Below are 19,741 nucleotides of genomic sequence, written 5' to 3' on the forward strand. Positions count from 1 at the left end.
AAGTAGAAAAATACACATACATATACAGTCATACACGGAGCTGCTGAAAAGGCTGCCACTCTCGGCGGCGCCGGAACTAACATTTATGTCTAACATGCTAATGCACCATAGGAGCAGCAACAAGCCACGGAATTTAATAACAGGTTTAATTAACAACAAGAATCGGCACCTCATTAAGCATCTGGTTGGAGTGAAATTGGTTGGAGTTTGAGGGTCTGACTTAGTTGGTTTTCTGTTGGCTCACTCACTTCACATTTCATTTCTGTTTAGGTGCCATTTAAGAAAAGAAATGAAGCAATTCTGCAAGTTTACCCTGAAAATCTGAGAGACACTGAGAGATTCAAATGAGATACCAATTAGGTGCACCCTGCCATAGATGGACAAAGACTGTCAGCACCTATCCTAAGTATCTGGTCCACTTCATGTACTTCAAGGCTCAAGAGTGTAGAGAAACTAGAGTAAACTAGATAGTACAATGGTTGTTCTGTCCCAGTATGTTTCAGGTCAGCCCTACACCTGAGACACAACTGTCGGACTAACATGAAAGTGAATCATAGATTGGATAGTAAATGGAAGCTTCTCACGAGTTATATCAGAGAATTTGTCATTATATTGTACTGTATATTGGAATGTGTTGGAAAAGATCCAACATGTTTCAATGGCAAATACAAATAAAAATTAGTGACAGAAGAACAACCCTGTCTGATTCCATATTTTTTTTAACTTAAGCTCCTAGAATACAGTATAATACTTTAACTCATGCAGATGAATTTGGAAAATTTGCTGTTAATATGTGACCTAAGCTCAGCTCCCTTAAAGGCTATTGCACATGCAAAGATAAAAGGATCTTTTTAACTAGTGTAGTGACCTCACTTAAATCAGTAAGTTATTAAAAACTGTAAAGTAGTCATGAGTTGCTACAGATTTTTTTCTTTCCAGTCCTTTGGAAAGCTTACTTGATGCAGTGATGGTGAAACAAGTAGATTTTACTTCTAAATCTTATAACAAAGCAGTTTGTTTAGAATAGCTGGTATGGCAAACTGATCAGCTGTAAGTTGGCCGTTATCAGAATTTAAATATTTCGTTATTGAAATCTCTCTCATTCCCTAATAGTACCTTAGCTGCAAAAACATAAATATTTTTTTAGTCTGTATTAAAAAAATGGAGAGAGCTGTTCTGTGATAGTAGGGAAAACTATTAAAATTCTTCATAAGTGAGCATTTTAGAAAAGGAAGAAGTGTCTCAGAGGAGTGGTGACCATAGTGGTCTCCTCAAGCCCATCAGTTAAAAGAATCAGCTCCTGAATTGTTTATCTTCTAGCCAAACTTAGAGGACATGGTTCCCCATATTTGTATTTAGTATTGTTATAAAGATGATCAAAAATAAAGCAAAGGTAATTATAAACTACTGCACAGTTACATGGATTAAAATATCCAGAGGCCTCATGCATTATGCTGTGCGTAGAATTCACACTAAAGCATGGCGTATGGACAAAAGTGGAAATGTGCGTGCGCACAAAAAAATCCAGATGCATAAATCTGTGCCTACACCAACTTCCACGTTCTCCATAAATCCCGGTCAGCGTGAAAAGTAACACTCGTGCACGCGCCTGCTGCCCCACCCTGACTCCTCCCAGAATTACACCTCTTTGAATATGCAAATCAATATAAATAGCTCCTTATGTTTTGCATTCTGTGAAAAGACAATGGCAAAAGCATGGGGGAAAAGAAGAATTTCAGCGAATACCAAGTAGAAGCAAGGAAAAACATACTATTTGCTGGTTTAAGCAGTGATATAAACAACAAGAGGATGTTGATCGAGTGACAGAGTGGCAGAGAAACTTGAAAGTTCAAGTTCAGAAAGTTACACAGTGCCCAAAATAAATAAGAAGTGGTCAGATATCAAAGTCACCGTGAAAAGGCAAGGAGTAGCCCACTATGAATGTCATATGGAAGCTTATTGGGGTACAGAGAAAAGAAAAACAAAATAGGGACACAGTGAAAAAAATGCCAAAATATCAACTTTAATCTCGAAATTTCCATTTTAATCACAGTTTATTTTGTCATTAAAGTAGAACATCATAAACTTCATCTTAAAATTGTTTAATTTACAGTTTCTACTTTCATCGTATCTAAAGTAGCATGTTAAATGCTTCATATTCTGTGTTCTTTTATGTACTTTATGTGTGTGAATCACTATGTGCTTCGTAAACGGGCTTTCTCTTCCGCCGACAGGACACAGAATACATTACATTCATGATATTACAGGTCTCTGAACAATTTAAATACTAAGATGTATATTTGATATCATTTTCATAACGATATGGATTAAAGCATGTATTAAACATGGGGACATGGTGGTGCACTGGTAGTGACGAGCTGGCGCCCTGTCCAGAGATTGTTCCTGTCCTCACATGTTTAATTATTAACAAAATACATTATTTAAATGAAGTTGAAAATGTATCTGTATGATTTAATAAACATACTTCACTTCATTTCATCTTAAAAATGATATGAAGAGCTCCAAGAAAATAGCACTTGGAAATCTAAATCAACTTAGAAGTCAGTCGTCATAATATGTAAATATGCACTTTATAAAGTGGCTCAGGTTGTGCAATATTATAACTGTAGTGCAAGTTTACAATGAGGTAATTGTACTTATAAGTTCAAATAGTTCTACCAGGAGCACTTGATGGACTGATTGAGTGCGTTTGGAGCTCTTGGGATGAAACTGTTTCTGAACCGCGAGGTCCCTCTAGGACATGCTCTGAAGTGTTTTTCGTACTGTATGGGAGAACTTCAAATAGATGCAACATTTTTGTGCGTACACACCGTTTATACATGAGGCCCTAGGTGAGGGGGAGTAAGGTATCTTTTTAGATAATTTATAAAAAGAATGTTTCAACACCAGCCAATCACTCATCAGAGTGTGTAAGCAGAATTACCTCATTACACACTGGACCTGCAAACACAGCGACTGGATAAAAACACATTTCAGATTTGTTTTCAGTTAAAGTTTAGAAACCTTTCTATTTTGTGATACTGCTGAGGCTTGCACCCATATATACTGTATAAAATAATTATTTTCCTCTTTTGGGTGGGTGAGTTGTTGTCTACAGGTTAACTGAAACTACACATAAATGCAAGATTTTGTATGCTTATTTTTCTTGACACGAACAGAGTTGTGCTAAATTCTCTGCCTCCAACAAAACTGTGCAGCACATGCTTCTATTATTTGTGTTTGCCTACTGTGATACATAAATAATGTGGACATACCTATTGTACCTTCTCAAACCAGCTTCATGTAATTAAAGGTTGTGATGGGCCAGTTAGCATTGGGAATAAGATGAAAAACACACCTGAACAAGGTCTAGTTCTTCATAGGGCTCCTTCATGCACACACCAACATGGGATCTATTTATAATCACCAACATACCTAAAACACATGTGTTTGGGGTGTGGGTGGAAAACCTGGAATGCCCAAAAGAAAATGTATGCAGAAACAGTTTACCAGCCCTTCACAGATAATGACCAGGTTAGACATTTGAACTTATGACTCCGGACCTATCGCCGACAAAAGCACTAATCACTGCACTAATAGAAAGTATTGTCTTACATTTACTTTCTGTCAGTAGCACCCCCTCCATAAATAATCTTTCTGGATCTCTGCCCTCAGGTATAAGAAATGAGTAAGTTCATGATGTTATGAACACTAGACCATATAGACTTGGGTTTCTGAGAGGAACTGCATACTTTAGAAAGTTCTGTTTCAGTTAAGTCCCAGGAATCACTCAGAGTCAGAGTCTCACCTAGTGATATCTGTTGAATTTCTTAGACAAAAGATAACACAGCTTAAAATTAATGAAAAGTTACTTTACTTTTGACATTATACAAGGATATAGAAACACCTTCGAAACATGGAAGCTTTCATAGGAAATAAATTAACAAGTGTCTGTGTACACAGATAGTACACAGTACTTAATAATAGCTCACAGTAATAATAATACACAGTAACAATATTACACAGTACTTAATAATAGCCAGCATGGACTGAGGAAAAGAAGACACTGCCAAATGTTAGATTCTTTGGGTAGTCTACAAGAGATGTAGAAAAAAGAGCATACAATACAACTTACTGAAGGATTTGTCACATTCTATGACTTTTCCAATGATTTTCAGTCGTAGCCTTCATTTACATAATCTAGTTGGGGGCAGTCAGCAGCATGCTCCCATGAAGCAAGTTGTGTAATTTCACATGCATAGCAACTCACTCTAACTACTTCACAACTTGCTCTGATAAAATCAAAAAAGTTTGATTTTGTCCTTAGTCGTAGGGATGGACTCTGTGTGCATGAGAGCTGACAACCAATGAATACACATTCAGAAGTACAGTTCATATAATGCAGCAATGAGTAATAAGGCTGAGTATGAGAGTGTTTTGAACCTCACAAACAGAAGAGAAGCTCATCTGTCTGATGTCTTGTGTTTTATGTACCACAACAGAATGTCATGTCATTTTCTAACACACTTAATCCAGACCAGGGTAGCAGAGGGAGCTGGAGCCTATCCCAGGTAGCACAGGAAGATAGGCAAGAAAAACCTCTGGACAAGGTGCCAGTCACTTGTAGTGTAGTGTATTATCTCAGGACTAATTTAGTGGTTGTTACACCCCAAACCAGAGGGTGGCACTGTTTCCTAATTCATGTTCTCTTCCTCCCTCTACAAAAAGGATGACTGACAATTCTTCCACCTCTGATGTCACTTCCAATTTCTGCCCCCCTGAACCCACCCCTTCCAGCTTGCAGACATGATAACTGGCATCAATGCCATCTTCAAGCCAGTCTGAAGAAAGCTCCCATCTGAAAAAGATGACTGTTTACTATTTATTGATTTTTCATTTGTTTTTTGGCCAACAAAATATACTGGGTTTACCATGGTGTCCTCAGCATTTTTTTGAAGTGTTCTTGTGTCTTATTATATGCTGAATTCGGTGAAATTATCAAACATTCTTGCAATTTTGCCAAACTCAACATGAAGCAAATTCAGCAGGGTTCATTCATTACTATGCAGACTCCTTGTTTCTTTTTCCCTTTAACCAGTAGTACTAGGGTGTTGTGCCGTGTTAGCCATTATGGATGTAGTGAGAAGTCAAGCAAAATGACACCTTTTATTGGGTAACTAAAAAGATTACAATATGCAAGCTTTTGAGGCAAGTCAGACCTTTTCTTCAGGCAAGATGTAATCAAGAAACAAATAATCTTAAAATCTTAAAATGGAAATCAATTAATATTAGTGCAAATGAAGTCTGTTTATTAAGAGGAGTAATTAGTAACCAATTAAAAAAAGTGGCCAGAATGACAACCTGCAGTAATCGGGGTCCTTCAACACCAGAATTTGACACCCCGGTCTAAAACATAAAAATATAGAAGTTGAACATGCGGTTTGTTTTAAATAATGAGATGAAGGACTGATATGGCCTATTAAAAGTTATATCTCAGGAATTTTTAATGGAAAGTCTGTCAAGACTTGTGGATAAGATCCTTGGTGTTTCACAATTTTAATTAGCTCATTTTATGCATATAAATTAAAAATCAGAAAGAACTACATCTTATGACTGCTATAATACAGTTACAATTTCATGTCATCTTTTATTAAAATGTAAAATGGATTCTAAAAACATTACTGAATTAACTATGAGAAAATTGCATGAAAATGCATTCTCCAAAATTAGGGAGAACGTTTAATGGAAGAATATAGTAAGACTGAAAAAGCTGAGTTCATGCAGTGCCTGTGTTAAGCATCTTTATGCCTGCATAAGCTTTTATCTTGTAATTGCACTTTTCCCCCAGCATCTGAAAGATGTACATGATGTGCTATCTTAATAATTCTAAAAATGTTCCAGTTTAAGGATGCATGTGAATGCATGTAGTGGATGTAGTGGATGTAGTGACAGCTAAGTTGGCATTGATTCTTGCCTTGAACTCCAATGCAACAGGGGTAAGCTTTGTTTCTCCATAACCCTAAAGCTGAATTAAACTCAAGATTTATAACTGCCAAAGAATAGCTGGTTATTTAAATGTGTCCACAAATGCTCCTTGAACAGAACTCTTAGCTAGAGAGCCACTTAGTCCGGTCACTATTCAAGAAGTGGATGCAGAGATGGTGCACTCCTACAAGTACTGGGAACACAGAGTAACTATATAAGAAAGGGAAGAGCGAGCTCTTTTTTTCTTAAGAGAGTATGTTCCCTTAATGGGGGAAGTGACATCCTTCACAACTTCTACAACCCTGTGGTAAGCAGTGTGATTTTCTATGCTGTGGTGTGCTGGGCTGGTAACATCACTTCCAGAGAGCCCCACCGGATGAATGAGCTAATTAAAAAGGCAGGCTCATCTATGAGGGCCCCTGGAGGTACTGGCAAAGTATAGAGTTAAAAAAAAACTCAGTGCCATTATGAACATGTAGCATTGCCACATAGTGGGTTTTCATTTTTGTATATATGTCTTGTTTGTTGATTGCTAAATTTTAATAACAACACTGATCACTCAGACTCCTAGCTTGTAAATATGGGGTCTGTATCTTTAAACAGGTTTATACAGATGTGAAGGGGCTTGTGTGATTTGTAGTTTGCAATCGGAGGCACTGTACATATAAAACTGGAAGAGAAGGATGTGGTGGAACTTTATCACTTTTCCATTTTTCACCAACTTCATCATCAGCAGTACCTAAAACCTTTTTGGTTTTTCATGTCCATAGGTTACAGGGACAGCAGTGGGCAGCTTTTCTCCCAATCCTGTCTACAGTTGTTTTATTGTGAAGAGGAGCACCTCAGAAGATTATTCATCTTCTGGATTCTGGTGGTAGGACTGTGTTCTTTATGCATGTTTCCGGGAATCAGTTTACTAAAGGGGAGTATTCCACCACATCCTTCCTTCTGTCAACCCTTGTTTGCACTTCAGGATCCACACTCATCATTAAACGTAAAGACTTTTCCAAGAGGTCGGCACGGTGGCGCAGTGGGTAGCGCTGCTGCCTCACAGTTAGGAGACCCGGGTTTGCTTCCCAGGTCCTCCCTGCTTGGAGTTTGCATGTTCTCCCCATGTCTGTGTGGGTTTCCTCCGGGTACGCCGGTTTCCTCCCACAGTCTAAAGACATGCAGATTAGGTGCATTGGCGATTCTAAATTGTCCCTAGTGTGTGCTTGGTGTGTGTGCCCTGCCCGGGGTTTGTTTCCTGCCTTGCACCCTGTGTTGGCTGGTATTGGCTTCAGCAAACCCCTGTGACCCTGTAGTTAGGATATAGCGGGTTTGATAATGGATGGATGGATGGACTTTTCCAAGACTGTAAATATCATCAGGGGGTTTGTATTTGTTTGTTTGTATTTTTGTTATTATCTTTCTTTGCTGTGTTTTTAAATAGTTAATATAGTAATTAGTTTATCTATATAAATAAAAATGTAAATGTTCATTTGTTCAAAATCTTAAATCTCCGAAAGTTCTTCACCGATTGCTTTGAAATTTTGACACAACGTTGCATTCGAATACGCGCTTGTTTTTATATACCTATTATATAGATGTCACACCTGTGACAGGTAAAAACATGCTTTTTTTGAAAAACAGCGCCATCTGTTGGACGTAAAAGCAACACACGCTATACTAAATATTTTACGATTCCATTTCAATTTTTCCAATTGCATTGTTAAATTGAATTTTCATAGATTTCGATTTATTTTCATTTTGATTTAATTATTTCATGTGACATTGCGTTGGAATTGAGCTGTGTCGTTTACCATAGCGTTCGCCTTTGCTATTAAAAACATACAAGGCGCAGATAAACGTGGATTCCTGTAACTCCATTAAATTGATCAAATACATTTGTAAGTACATAAATAAAGGCAGCGACATGGCAGTTTTTGGCGTGCAACCAGAAAGAAGTGATAAGAATGTGGTCAAACATATCGATGAAATCGCACAGTATCAGGCTAGAAGATACATAGGCAGCAATGAAGCTGTATGGCGAATTCTTTCATTTTCCATACATGAACGAAGTCCAGCTGTTGTTCACTTAGCAGTACATCTTAAAAATGGACAACGCGTTTATTTCACAGCTGCAAATGTGAAACAAATAGCCCTGAATCCACCAGCTACAACGTTAACTGCTTTCTTCATGTTATGTCAAAATGACGTGTTTGCGAAAACACTGCTGTATTCGGAAGTGCCTACGTATTACACATGGAATGCAAGTAGAAAATCATTTGAACGACGCAAACGAGGAGAGCGAGTCGACGGACAACCTGGCATATTCAAAGAAACTACGATAGGCAGACTGTACACCGTGCATCCCAATCAAGATGAATGCTTCTGTCTTCGCATGCTGTTGGTAAATGTGCCCGGTCCAATGTCTTTCCAGCAATTGAGAATTGTTAATGGCGTTACACATGCCACTTTCCGCAGTGTCTGTCAAGCTCTGAATTTATTGGAGAACGACTGACACTGCGATGTATGCATTAATGACACCTGCAACACGTCACATCCAAATCAAATGTGAGCATTGTTTGCAATCATATTGACCGCCTGCTCTCCTTCATCTCCAACAGAGTTATGGGAGAAATATAAATCGCACATGGCTGAAAATATTTTCTGTCGAATACGCAAGGAAAATTCAAATATGAACATGGATTTCACAGCAGAAATCTACAACGAAGTGTTGATAATGATTGAAGATTTGTGCTTAGAAATCGCAAACAAAGTTCTCAATCAATTGGGAATGCCATCACTGAATCGATCTGCTGCTGCTTCGTTCGATGTAGAATTGCGTCGTGAACAAAATTACAACACGGGTGATCTTTTTTCGTATGTGCAATCAAATATTCCTAAGCTAACACTTGAGCAAAAAGGCATTTACGATCAAATAATGCAAACTGTCAATAACGGGGTTGGAGAAATCTTCTTCTTAGATGTGCCAGGAGGAACTGGTAAAACGTTCCTAATTTGATTGATTCTGGCAGCAATTCAATCCCAAAATGACATAGCCTTAGCTCCTGCGTCGTCCGGAATAGCAAATAGTTAATATAGTAATTAGTTTATATATATATATATATATATATATATATATATATATATATATATATATATATATATATATATATATTGTGGCAGGCAGCCGGTGTCCATCCCCAGCCTGGTCACCCCTGCACACTACTGCAATACCTCCCCCTGGACGCTAGATGGCCGCCCCCCTGGGCTGGAGCAGTACCTCGGGTTCCCGCAAGGCTCCCTGGGAATTGGAGTTGGGGGCAGCCTTGTTGGGTCCCGCAGGCACCGCCAGGGGGTGCTGTGTTTGGGACTCCTGAACCCGTATGGGCAGCATATTCGTCACACCCAGAAGTGCAGCTGGAACTCGGTGATCAAGCACCTGGAGCACTTCCGGGTGAACTATAAAAGGAGACAGCAACCACCACTCAGGGCCAGAGTCGGGTGGAAAGAGGACGAGGTTGCCTGGGAGGAGGAGTCGTGGTGCCAGAGGATTGGTTTGTTTGTGCTGTACTGAAGTGCATTTGGGACTGTGTTGTGCCTGTGGGGTTCACGGGGAAGATGTGACCCACAGGTGAAGAAAAATAAAGTCTGTGTAATTTTAACACGTGCCTCAGTGTGAATCTGTGCCAGATTGGGTGCGTATATGGCACCTTATTCACTATATATATATATATATAATATATAGTTGCTGAATATATTTAATGTATTTGGACATTTTTCTGGTGTGTGTTGTTAATATTCAGATGTTCGGGTGGAAGTAAGTAGGTCTTAGGTGCTGGCCTGATTCCATCCATCCTTTGTTTTAAAAGCATAGCGCACTCATTGGTATGCAAATCTGTTGGCAACCTCACCTCCAGTAGTCAGGGTTTGCTAAAAACAATGCTGCACTAATGCTAACTACTTTCAGGCAATAAATCATTCAGCAGAAATTTGTCAAGAAACACTACTGGAGTTCCTTTATACCAACAGCAATACACCTGCATAATGCCATACTGTGAATGTAACTGCCAAGTCAGAAGTTTTCTTTTTTTTAAATTTTCTTCCTTTTTAGTCATTCTAATGTATGTGCAGATCTATCTATCTATCTATCTATCTATCTATCTATCTATCTATCTATCTATCTATCTATCTATCTATCTATCTATCTATCTATCTATCTATCTATCTAGAGCTTCTATAAAAAGCCAGATTTCCCCTTGGGGCTAAATAAGAAACTGTTCTGTGATTAGTTTTATGATTGGGCAAAGTCCCCCAAGTTACTGAACTCATTCCTCCAGTTCTTTTATACAGTAACTGGTAGAACAGGCCCATTTTTGGAATATAATTCATATTACTAGAGCTGAATATGGGTTAATGTTTTTGTATTAATTTTATATTTTGTGCACCTTATTAATTTTTGCTTGTATTGATTATGGTTCCTCTTTAAACATATACTGTATTAATTTGGGTCCAAACCTTTTTTAAATCAGCCACCACCAGCAAAGTAAGGGAAAACTCGTTTTTGTTTATTTTGACTTTGCCTTGGCTCTTGCATGACAAGTTTCAGACAGTTGCCTGGAGTGGATGTTGGCACACAAAAGCATGGTTAGTTGACATGGACATGTATTGGTTGTTTCAAAGAAAACATTTATTTGTCTGCATCAGTAGTTTCCTAATTAGGGACTTGGTTGACTACATCAAGAATCCCTAGTCAGGATAGATCAGAAGAAGGATTTTACTCCAATGAATGAAATGTTCTGTTTGTATGTCAGCCTGATGTACTTTCATAAATACAGCATTGTATGGTAGAATGACAGGAAAATCAATCCCTTCTGTCCTGAAGGAGATTTTCTTCCAGAGCAAAATAGGGTGAGGTCTCCAACACAAGCTAGGAAGCAGGCCACAGTTTTACCTGGTTTGAGCAGCAGAGTCTTATCAGACTTCTGCCAGGTTTCCTACTGGCCTCAGCTGGAGCACACTCCAAAAATGGGAAGCTGGCAAAACAACTAGTGATGTTTAGAAAATACAACAAAAGCACTTCAAAGAGAAGGCTTATAAAAACAGGGCGAACAGAGAATCTTTATAAATAAATTACGTATAACACAGAAATAGAAAAAAAAAACAAGGCAAAAACACAGAGCAGAAAGAGGCATACAAAATGAGGAGCCTAAAACACAACCATCATCAAACAAGTCCCAATACAGAATTAGGAAAGCAGAATTTGAGAAAACAAGGCAAGAAAGTAATCAAAAAACAGTAAATCCAAACAACAAAAGTAATTCTTAACAAAACTGCTATAAACGACGATTAATGACCCCTACTCCTGAGCTGTCTCACTCAGTGTACCTGTAAATAGTGTCAGGGAGGGCTCTGGAGTTGTGGACATCAGAGTGGTCATGCCTTTTGGGGCTCCACCCACAAAGAACATGGGATAGCAGAACACTTAGAGTCAGAATGTACTTGTGAAATTCCATATAAAAAGTGAAAACTAATAGCTCAAAATAAAAAAACAAAAACAAAAATAAAACATAAAATACACATAACTTCAACCCAATACATAACACCTTCAGTGTCCTTTTTGGAGTCAGGCAAGGAAGACCCTTCTCAACTCTTTCTGTCTGCTTCTCAGAACTCCTCATTGAACACATTTGGCAGAACCCAGAATGCTAGCATCAGCAAGATGAGAGGCCAAGTCTAAATGGGCAAAGACACTATGCTCCGCTCATACCAGCAATTGATGAAGGTGCTCATATAGACTTGTTAAGATTTCTCCTGTGTTTCAAATTTTGAAAGTTACAGGCCATGCTCTTTGGGCAGTACCATATTTCATACACTACTCTCATCTCCTGCACCATTTGAATGGATCAGCAAAATCCTGGGCATCTGGTATTTCAGAGGGGGCCTGAATGAGAAAAACTTTCCCCTGGAATTTCAGAAATTGCTCCATCAGAGGCAAAATAACTGGTCCTGCACAACAAAATCTCTTCTGCTCTGCAGTATACATCCCATATCTTAAATGGCTGGGTTCATAAAATAACAAATGAAGCAGAAAGTATTTTTTCTACAATAGTTAAAATAGTACAACTATATTCATATGTTTCTGTCAGCATACAAACATTTATAAACAGTTAGAGGCACTGTGGACTGATTTAAAAATAGTCCACATCAGCAGTCTGCACAGATTCTTGACATGTTTACAGTGACACTTTTAGATATTTTCTTTTGTTTCATTGTGTGTTCATCATCCCACCTGACACTAGGTTTGTTCCGCTGGGAGCAACAGAGACCTAAAAGGATTCTGTGACACAAGCAGCTTTCCAAAGCTGTGATGCTGCTTGGCATAAAATAACAAGTATTTTATTGTAAAAATTAAATCAACAATTTTCATCAATTTGAAACAAAAAATAATAAATGACATATAAACTAATATCTTTGTAAATAATTTATAAAAATTACAGCAGTACTTACATATTTACTGGAAGAGTTATTTAAACAGTTATTGGTATGATGGACTGATAATAAAACTGTCCACATCAGCAATCTAAGATTCTCATCTGTACAGAACACGAGTAGCTCTCACACCAAAAAGAGCAACTCTTTATTCTCTTTTGTTTTGTTGCATCTCTTGACCATATGTTATATTGATTTCCAGAGTGGGATGGTAGCTCTTGGCTCATTTTACTCACAGTTCAGTATGCAGCAGGCGTGCCCTTTTGGCAAATAGCTCATTTACCAGTGAAAGTGATGTGAAAATATTGTCAGTAATAACATTTCTTCCATTGCCTGTGAAAAGCTAAATAAGTTTCATCACCACAATGAGATTTTCTATGAAAAGACAATAGCATTTAGTATACATTACATTTGATATTTACATCAGCTGCTATCCAAAATTTGATTCCAGACTTGTCAGGTTTGCTTTACTTGCACTGAGAAAATACATCAAAATTTCTTTGAGAATAACTACTCATCAATGGTTATGTTCTGCTCCGATTTAAAGCACAAGATACAGATTTGCATGATTTGTTGAGTGTCCAATATAACAGCAAAGCTGTAAGTATACAAAGCACACAGTCATCATCAGTTTGTGTGAGAAAATGAGGACACAGAAGATGACATATTGTGGGTGGAGCATGCTATGAGTGAAGAGCACAGCACAGAAAGATAGCTCAGTTACATTTTCACAGACATGGTAGACCTGACAATGTATGCAAATAAGAGAATAAACAGCTGGCCTTCTTTGCTTGTGTATGTCAAAACATTATATGCATATGTGATTTAATACATGTTATTGTGCATATGTGATTTAGTATATGTACCAGCAATTTAGAATAGCTACAGAATCTTCATGCTGCAGTATCATTCAGTATGCTTACTCTCAAATCATGTTTTTTTTTTTCTAAAAAGGTGACTCGTTTATGCTTGTTTTCCTAAAAGGTATCTCAGTCGTGGCCAAGTGCCACACTTCCTTGGTCCTTATAGATTCAGCATTGTATAACATTAATTTTGCATCAGCATTTTTATGTTGCCTAATCAAGGTAAGCCCACTGTTTATGTTTGTATTGTCAAGTTGACTGTGTCTGTGAAAACAGTGAGAGAAAGCCAGCTTTCAGGGCTGTGCTCATCACTCTCCGCTTGCTCCCTTCACGATGTGCCATCTTTTTCCTTTCCCTATGTGAAATTGATGCAGGCTGCACAATTTGTATTCAAAGTTATACGGACACATTGTGCCATTCTGATTCCATTTCAGGTGAGTTTATATTTAAATTTAACCTAATTCAAGTCACTGCAGCTCCCACAGTGTTTCAGAATTTTTTTCATCACACACAGTGGAACAATGTGATTGTAAGTGTAGCATTTTTTCTATGATTATCTATTAAATATCTGCTAACAAGAGACAGTGATTCACATTTGAAATGGAAAGGATTTTTCAGTATAAAAAACATATGCAAATGTGATCAGCATGTGCTCGAGGAGAGAGACAGCAATTCACACTCTAGATACTAATGTTAATGGTGTTGCTTGTGGAGATAAAAAAGAAAAAATACCATGAATCATGTTTTCTGAATATAACTTTAGAGTTAAAATAACATGATAATTTACACTGCAGCTATTTAGGAAAAGATGAGAAGGACAGAAGCATGACATGTGCACTAATGAAATAATGAAAAATTCAAAAACACAGTGCCCATTGGGGTCATCCGTGATGCTTCTAGTGATATCTGATTCTTTTTGCCTTGCCATGGACCAGTACCCTAAAAGTGAGGTTAAGGTGGTTATGCCTCTTATGGATCCACCCACGAAATATTAATAACATGGCAGAACTAAAATATACATATCATAACTAAATAATATAGCTAACAGAAAATATATCATTAGAGACATAATCACTGAACTGAAGAATATTATAAAAAATGATGGAAAACAATGAACCAGAATGAAAAGTGAACAAATGTAAAGAAGGGCAATTTAAACATTAGCTAAGGGAGGAACCCTGGCTTGACCATAAAATGGCCCCCTCTTAATATAATATACATACAGTAATGTCGCAATGCTTTACAATTGCAAAATGAGGGAGGGAGGGTGCTCAAACACCACATCTATTCTCCATCTTAATGCACACCTAACACATAATGCATACACATTCCAATGATTTAGCATCTGATTTGTAAAACCTTTAATGAAATCAGCTTGAAGCTTTATATATGGATGCAAGAAAATGTTGTTAGATAGACTTGTTTTTGTCATATTTGTGGGCCCCCTGTAGGGTAGGGCCAGGAAAATGTCACCTTGTCCCCCTGCTGGCTCTGCTCCTCTATATATGAATACTAAGTTTGTAAGTAATATTCATTTAAAAAAAAATCAAATTCTTGCAGTTCTTCCACATTTACCATTCTGGTAAATCCTGCAAGGAGCACATTAGTCAAACTGTCAACCATATGAGAATATTTAGCCTATTTTGTCATAAAATTAAATGTATATGTATTTTTGAAAATGTTCACTTTACTAAGCAACCAGTATGGCTCTAAGAGAGGCACTGTGACGATGCGGGTTCGCTGCATGCTCCCATCGTCCGTCCGGGAACCCTTGAACCCGACACCATCGGTAATGTCACCGATGAGCTTGGCAGTGAGGCACAAACATATGGAGCAAGAATATGGTGTAAAAGTGCAAAAGTGCTTTTATTAAAAACAATTAACAAAAACAAGTGTTCAAATAAAAGTGCAGTGCATTAAATCTTTAAATAAATAATCCATAAAACGAATGAAATAGTGGAGGTTAAAACAACACAGGAAAAAAAAATCCCTTAAAACGAGGTTAAAACAACGCTGGGAAGCAGTCCTTTAAAAACATAAACCCCGGTGACTTCTTTTTACCTGGCGGCTCCCCTGCTACTCCCATCTGGGCTTCTCAACAGGGGAGTCGCTCTTCCTGCAGCTGGCCTTCTCTCCACTCTACTGCTGGTCGGTTCGCCTCACCGATCCCTGGGTCCGGTAGGCTCCACCAAACAGCGACTTGGGATCCCCAGCGACCAGGGCTCTCACGCCGGGGAATCCACATCCCAAGTCCCGACTCCCGCTGCCTTCCCGGCCTTACGCGGCCAGCCGTCCTTCATCACCGGTCACTCCAGCTTCTTGTTCACTCAGCTCGAGCGACCACTTCCTTCTGCCCCACTGAGTGTCGGCCAAACACCCCTGCTAGGGCTTACTGTCCAGCTGCCTGTCTGCCTGCGAGCCTTCACTTGCTCGCTCGCTCGCACCGACTCTCTCTCTCACTCTCCACTGCTTCCTGCAACCTCCGTCTTTCTTTTTCTCTCCTTTTTTTCTTCCCTCTTCCTTTCTCCTTAACCTCCTTTTCTTTCTCTCCTTTTTATCTTCCCTCTTCATTTCTCCCCCTAGCCGCTTTGCACTTCTATTTATGAAGAGGACGTGGCAGCTGTGGCAATCAGCAGCCCCTGGGAACTATTACGGATGCGGTCCGTTTCTCACCTGTGTACTTAGGTGTGAAACGCCCACATCACAGACTACTCAGGAACCACTTCGGCCACACACCATCACGCCCCCTTGCTAAGCCGTGAGTGCGTTGATTATTTATTTTAAAAATGGCCCTTTGACATGAGCTGTGAACCCGCTATACCACAGGCACTAATTCTTATATGGTTAGTAGTATTGAAAGTTCGTTGAAAGCAAATCAGATTTTGATTGTTTTTCCTGCTTAAGTGGAGTTTTTTTTCCTATTTTTTCTGTCCATTCTGGCCGACTGACTTTATTGTTGAACTGTCATTTACAGACTTAAAAAAATACATATATCTATTTATGTAAGTGTGCACTATTTATGCATTATTTTTCTAATCTAATTTTAATTTATTTTTCTTTATTTAACTACTTCTTTGACATCTTGTAAAGCACTTTGAGCTACACTGTTTGTATTAAATTGTGCTACAGAAATAAATGTTGTTGACCACTAACTCAGATGTCTTTTTTAATTAGAAGAGAAAACACGCCCCTGCACAACAAGCAGAACGCAGGTGATGCTTCTCTGCATAGGACATTTGAGGGGGGCTCTCAGGTGGTCCTGATCCTGTCATGGATCAGCACAAGGTGTTGAGGAGCAACAGGCAGCTGTTTCATCAAGTCCCATGTGAACATAAATCCTGCTGCAACAAAACATTCTTTAACACAGAAACCACTTATAAAAATAAGCCAAATATATGTAATCTATTTACCTTGTTGTTTAACACTTCTCTCCAGAGACAGTAATTTTAAAATTCAATGGTGTCTTAATTTATAACAATTACAAAATGCCATTCACAATTTGAAAAGATGTTGAAATTCAAATATTATGTGAATTTTAATTTTGCAAAAACCATACATAAACTGAAGAGCAAATGCCTTTTTTGTTCTTATCAGTTCAGTCACGTACAGTGTATTGTCTTTAAGGTACTGTATTGCAGGTGTGCAGGGTCATCACGTTTGCAAAGTTCGCTGAAATTCTTTTTTGCTTATGTTAATGACCACTCTCCAGCACCACGGTTTGAGAGTGTAACTGATGTTTTTCTTGCGTGAAAAAATCTCAGAATACATTCGTATTTGGGTTTAATCCGAGAACAAGACCAATATTAATACGTTGGCTTTTTATAAAACCACAATCTGGACGGTGTTCCAATCCGTCGCGGCACAATCTCAACGCACCCACACCGAACGGCTCAGTATTCGGCTTATAAAATCAAATAAGCTAGTTTGTTATATCAATTAAATATAGTGGTTCTTTAAATTTCACGGTACTCTATTAAAAAACTACTATTCTACAACTGACATGTGAAATGTTTAACAGCTATACATGTTAATGCATCAGTGTTTTTTGCTCTTGGTAAGTTCATCAAATTTTCATTGTACCCGATTTACTAAGGGCAAGGTTGGCATCGATGACCGTTATAAATAAAGGCGGAAACTCGGGGCGCATGTTCGTGCCTTCTGTCATTTGGATTACTAGAGCCGCCGTAGCAGGTCGATCGCGCCACTTTTTATCATTTTTAATGTAGTCACCTCTAAAACCGAAAGCGAAAGAAGTGCCTCTTATACTGCTTACGTCTGCGTTTAGTTTCGATTATCTTGATTGAGGCCACATTGTCGACTTTAGCTCGCTCTTTTTAGGGCCGGATAGATCTGTTACAATAGACACTAAGCTGCAGCTCATTTAAGGACCCTGCACGATGAAGTGTTGTCATTACCCGTAGGCTGGACACAACGGTGGCTAGCGGTCGCAAGGATGATTTGGCTTTCTGTAACAGCCAGTGTGCTAGCAGCTGCATTCAGTGTCTGGGGTCCTTCTCAGCTGTGTGCCGATCCCAAGGATCAGTTCAGTCACTCGGACATTTATGCGTTCATTCGAAATTTGCACAACCCTAAACGGACCCGCGCTGACTTAGAGAGAAGTGGAAGTCGGAATGTCAGCGAAGGAAAGCAGGCGGGCTATGAGCCTAACACTCCGGCGCCCCCTTTTAAAGTTCATACTCTAGACGAGCAGTTTGTGTATCCACCTGCGGATAAGCGCAATTTTTCCTTGCTTGTCCATGCCTTCACTAACAAGTCGGCATTTTTAGAGTGCTTGTGGACTTCTGAGTCCTCACTTACGGATCTTGTCACGTTCATGCCAAATAACACGCACCTCTTGTTCTTGTCGTTTGACGACAGCGCATCACGCGATGCGCTCTGGATGAAGCAGCAGATTCTAAATGTGACCCAGCACAGGTAAATGACTGTCATTTATCCTTCTCAGCTCACCCTGTGCCGGCAGGGTGAACATTGAACGGCTGGCTTTTGGTGTACCAACAGAATAAAACTTGGAGCTTCATAGCATATTACGCATATAACGCAAAGCAGTCGACTCACAGCATCACAACATTACACAGCATTTCAATAAAATAAAATATACACAGTGGAGAGAATAGTGAACCAGGAAAAACGAAATTATATAATGAAATGCCACAATCCTGATTTTAAATTTAAAAATGGGTACAGCTCACTGAGCCAGTCCATCAAGGAGAAACGTAATGCAGGTTTTGAATACTGGGACTCGGAAGACTTACCAGTCAGGAATGGGTCTGGATGTGATTGTTTCAGAGGATTTTTGTGTAGTTTTACAGTATATCTAGAATCCAATAATAGTTGTAACAGTGTAGTCCTGAGAAGCGCTTCTAAACATCTTCCAGGCCCAAAAATTACTAAATAAGTTAATTTATTTTATTTTAAGCCAAGTTAGACAATGAAGTTCTGTGAAAGAATTTTAAAAAATCCTGAAAAGTAAGTGATAAGTGTATGTCAGTCCATGGGAGCATAGGTGGAATCTGCTTTAGGATCCATTTCACATAAATATATAGGAAGTATTCCTTCAGAAGGAGAGCAATACGTGCCTAACAATACGTTACCAAATGTTGAGAGTTGGTAGGAGCATTTTAGAGATCTTCAAATTTCAGCCTGACATTATTTTGTAAACATTTGGTGAGTAAGAATTGATGAACTGGGTGTGTGCTGAATATCCAGTGCCTGTTAAAAATTCTCTTATGTTCTTATTAATTGGGGTCAGTTTAGCTTCTTGTCTGCAGGGCATTTTGTAGAGCGGCATAAATGTTATGGATACTCACACAATTTCAAAAATAATGTTTCTCTAATGGCACTTTACTGGGTTGTGTGGTTCTTCGTAGACTTTTTTGCTTTACAAAGAACCAGTCCATTCTGGAAAGATCGCCTTGCACATGAAGTTGGTGCTTTGGGCTCCTTATGTTTGGAGAAAACAGAAATGTTTAATGTCTCATAGACTACCTAGCAGGATATGAACAGATCAAGAAAACCTGAACTTTTCATGTGTAGCAAGTCCTTTTAAAATCAGAAACCCGATCGTTTTCACAAATGTCTTATCATATTCATGGTACTTTATGGATCCTGTTATGAATCAAAATGAATAAGGGTTCCTTCTGCAACCTTCATATGGATGGTTCTTGTGGAAACCAAAAATGGTTCCCTCCTGGTGATTTTTTTTAAAGAGTGTGTTTCTGTAGAGTAAATTACAGTCTCTACACACAATTTAGAGGATATGCTTCATTCATTCACTTCACACGCCAGTTTAATCCAATCCAAATTCTCTGGACAACATAGCTATTAGATGAGAAGTAAATCCAGATGTGGTGCCATTGCAGAGCACACTGGCATACACTCAGAAAAAGTCAATTCAG

At 38.6% G+C, this 19,741-nt stretch overlaps 1 protein-coding gene across 1 annotated transcript in view; it reads left to right on the plus strand.

Moving 5' to 3' along the window:
- Positions 1–17,533: 17,533 nt before the first annotated feature.
- si:dkey-256h2.1 (uncharacterized protein LOC337520 homolog) overlaps positions 17,534–19,741 on the plus strand; it is a 316,260-nt gene continuing 314,052 nt past the window's right edge. Inside the window, exon 1 of the mRNA XM_028817047.2 lies at positions 17,534–18,260. Coding sequence (XP_028672880.1) covers positions 17,779–18,260 — 482 coding nt within the window. The 5' untranslated portion in view covers positions 17,534–17,778. The remainder of the gene's footprint in view (positions 18,261–19,741) is intronic.

This window comes from Erpetoichthys calabaricus, chromosome 13, assembly GCF_900747795.2.
Source record: "Erpetoichthys calabaricus chromosome 13, fErpCal1.3, whole genome shotgun sequence".
NCBI lineage: Eukaryota > Metazoa > Chordata > Cladistia > Polypteriformes > Polypteridae > Erpetoichthys > Erpetoichthys calabaricus.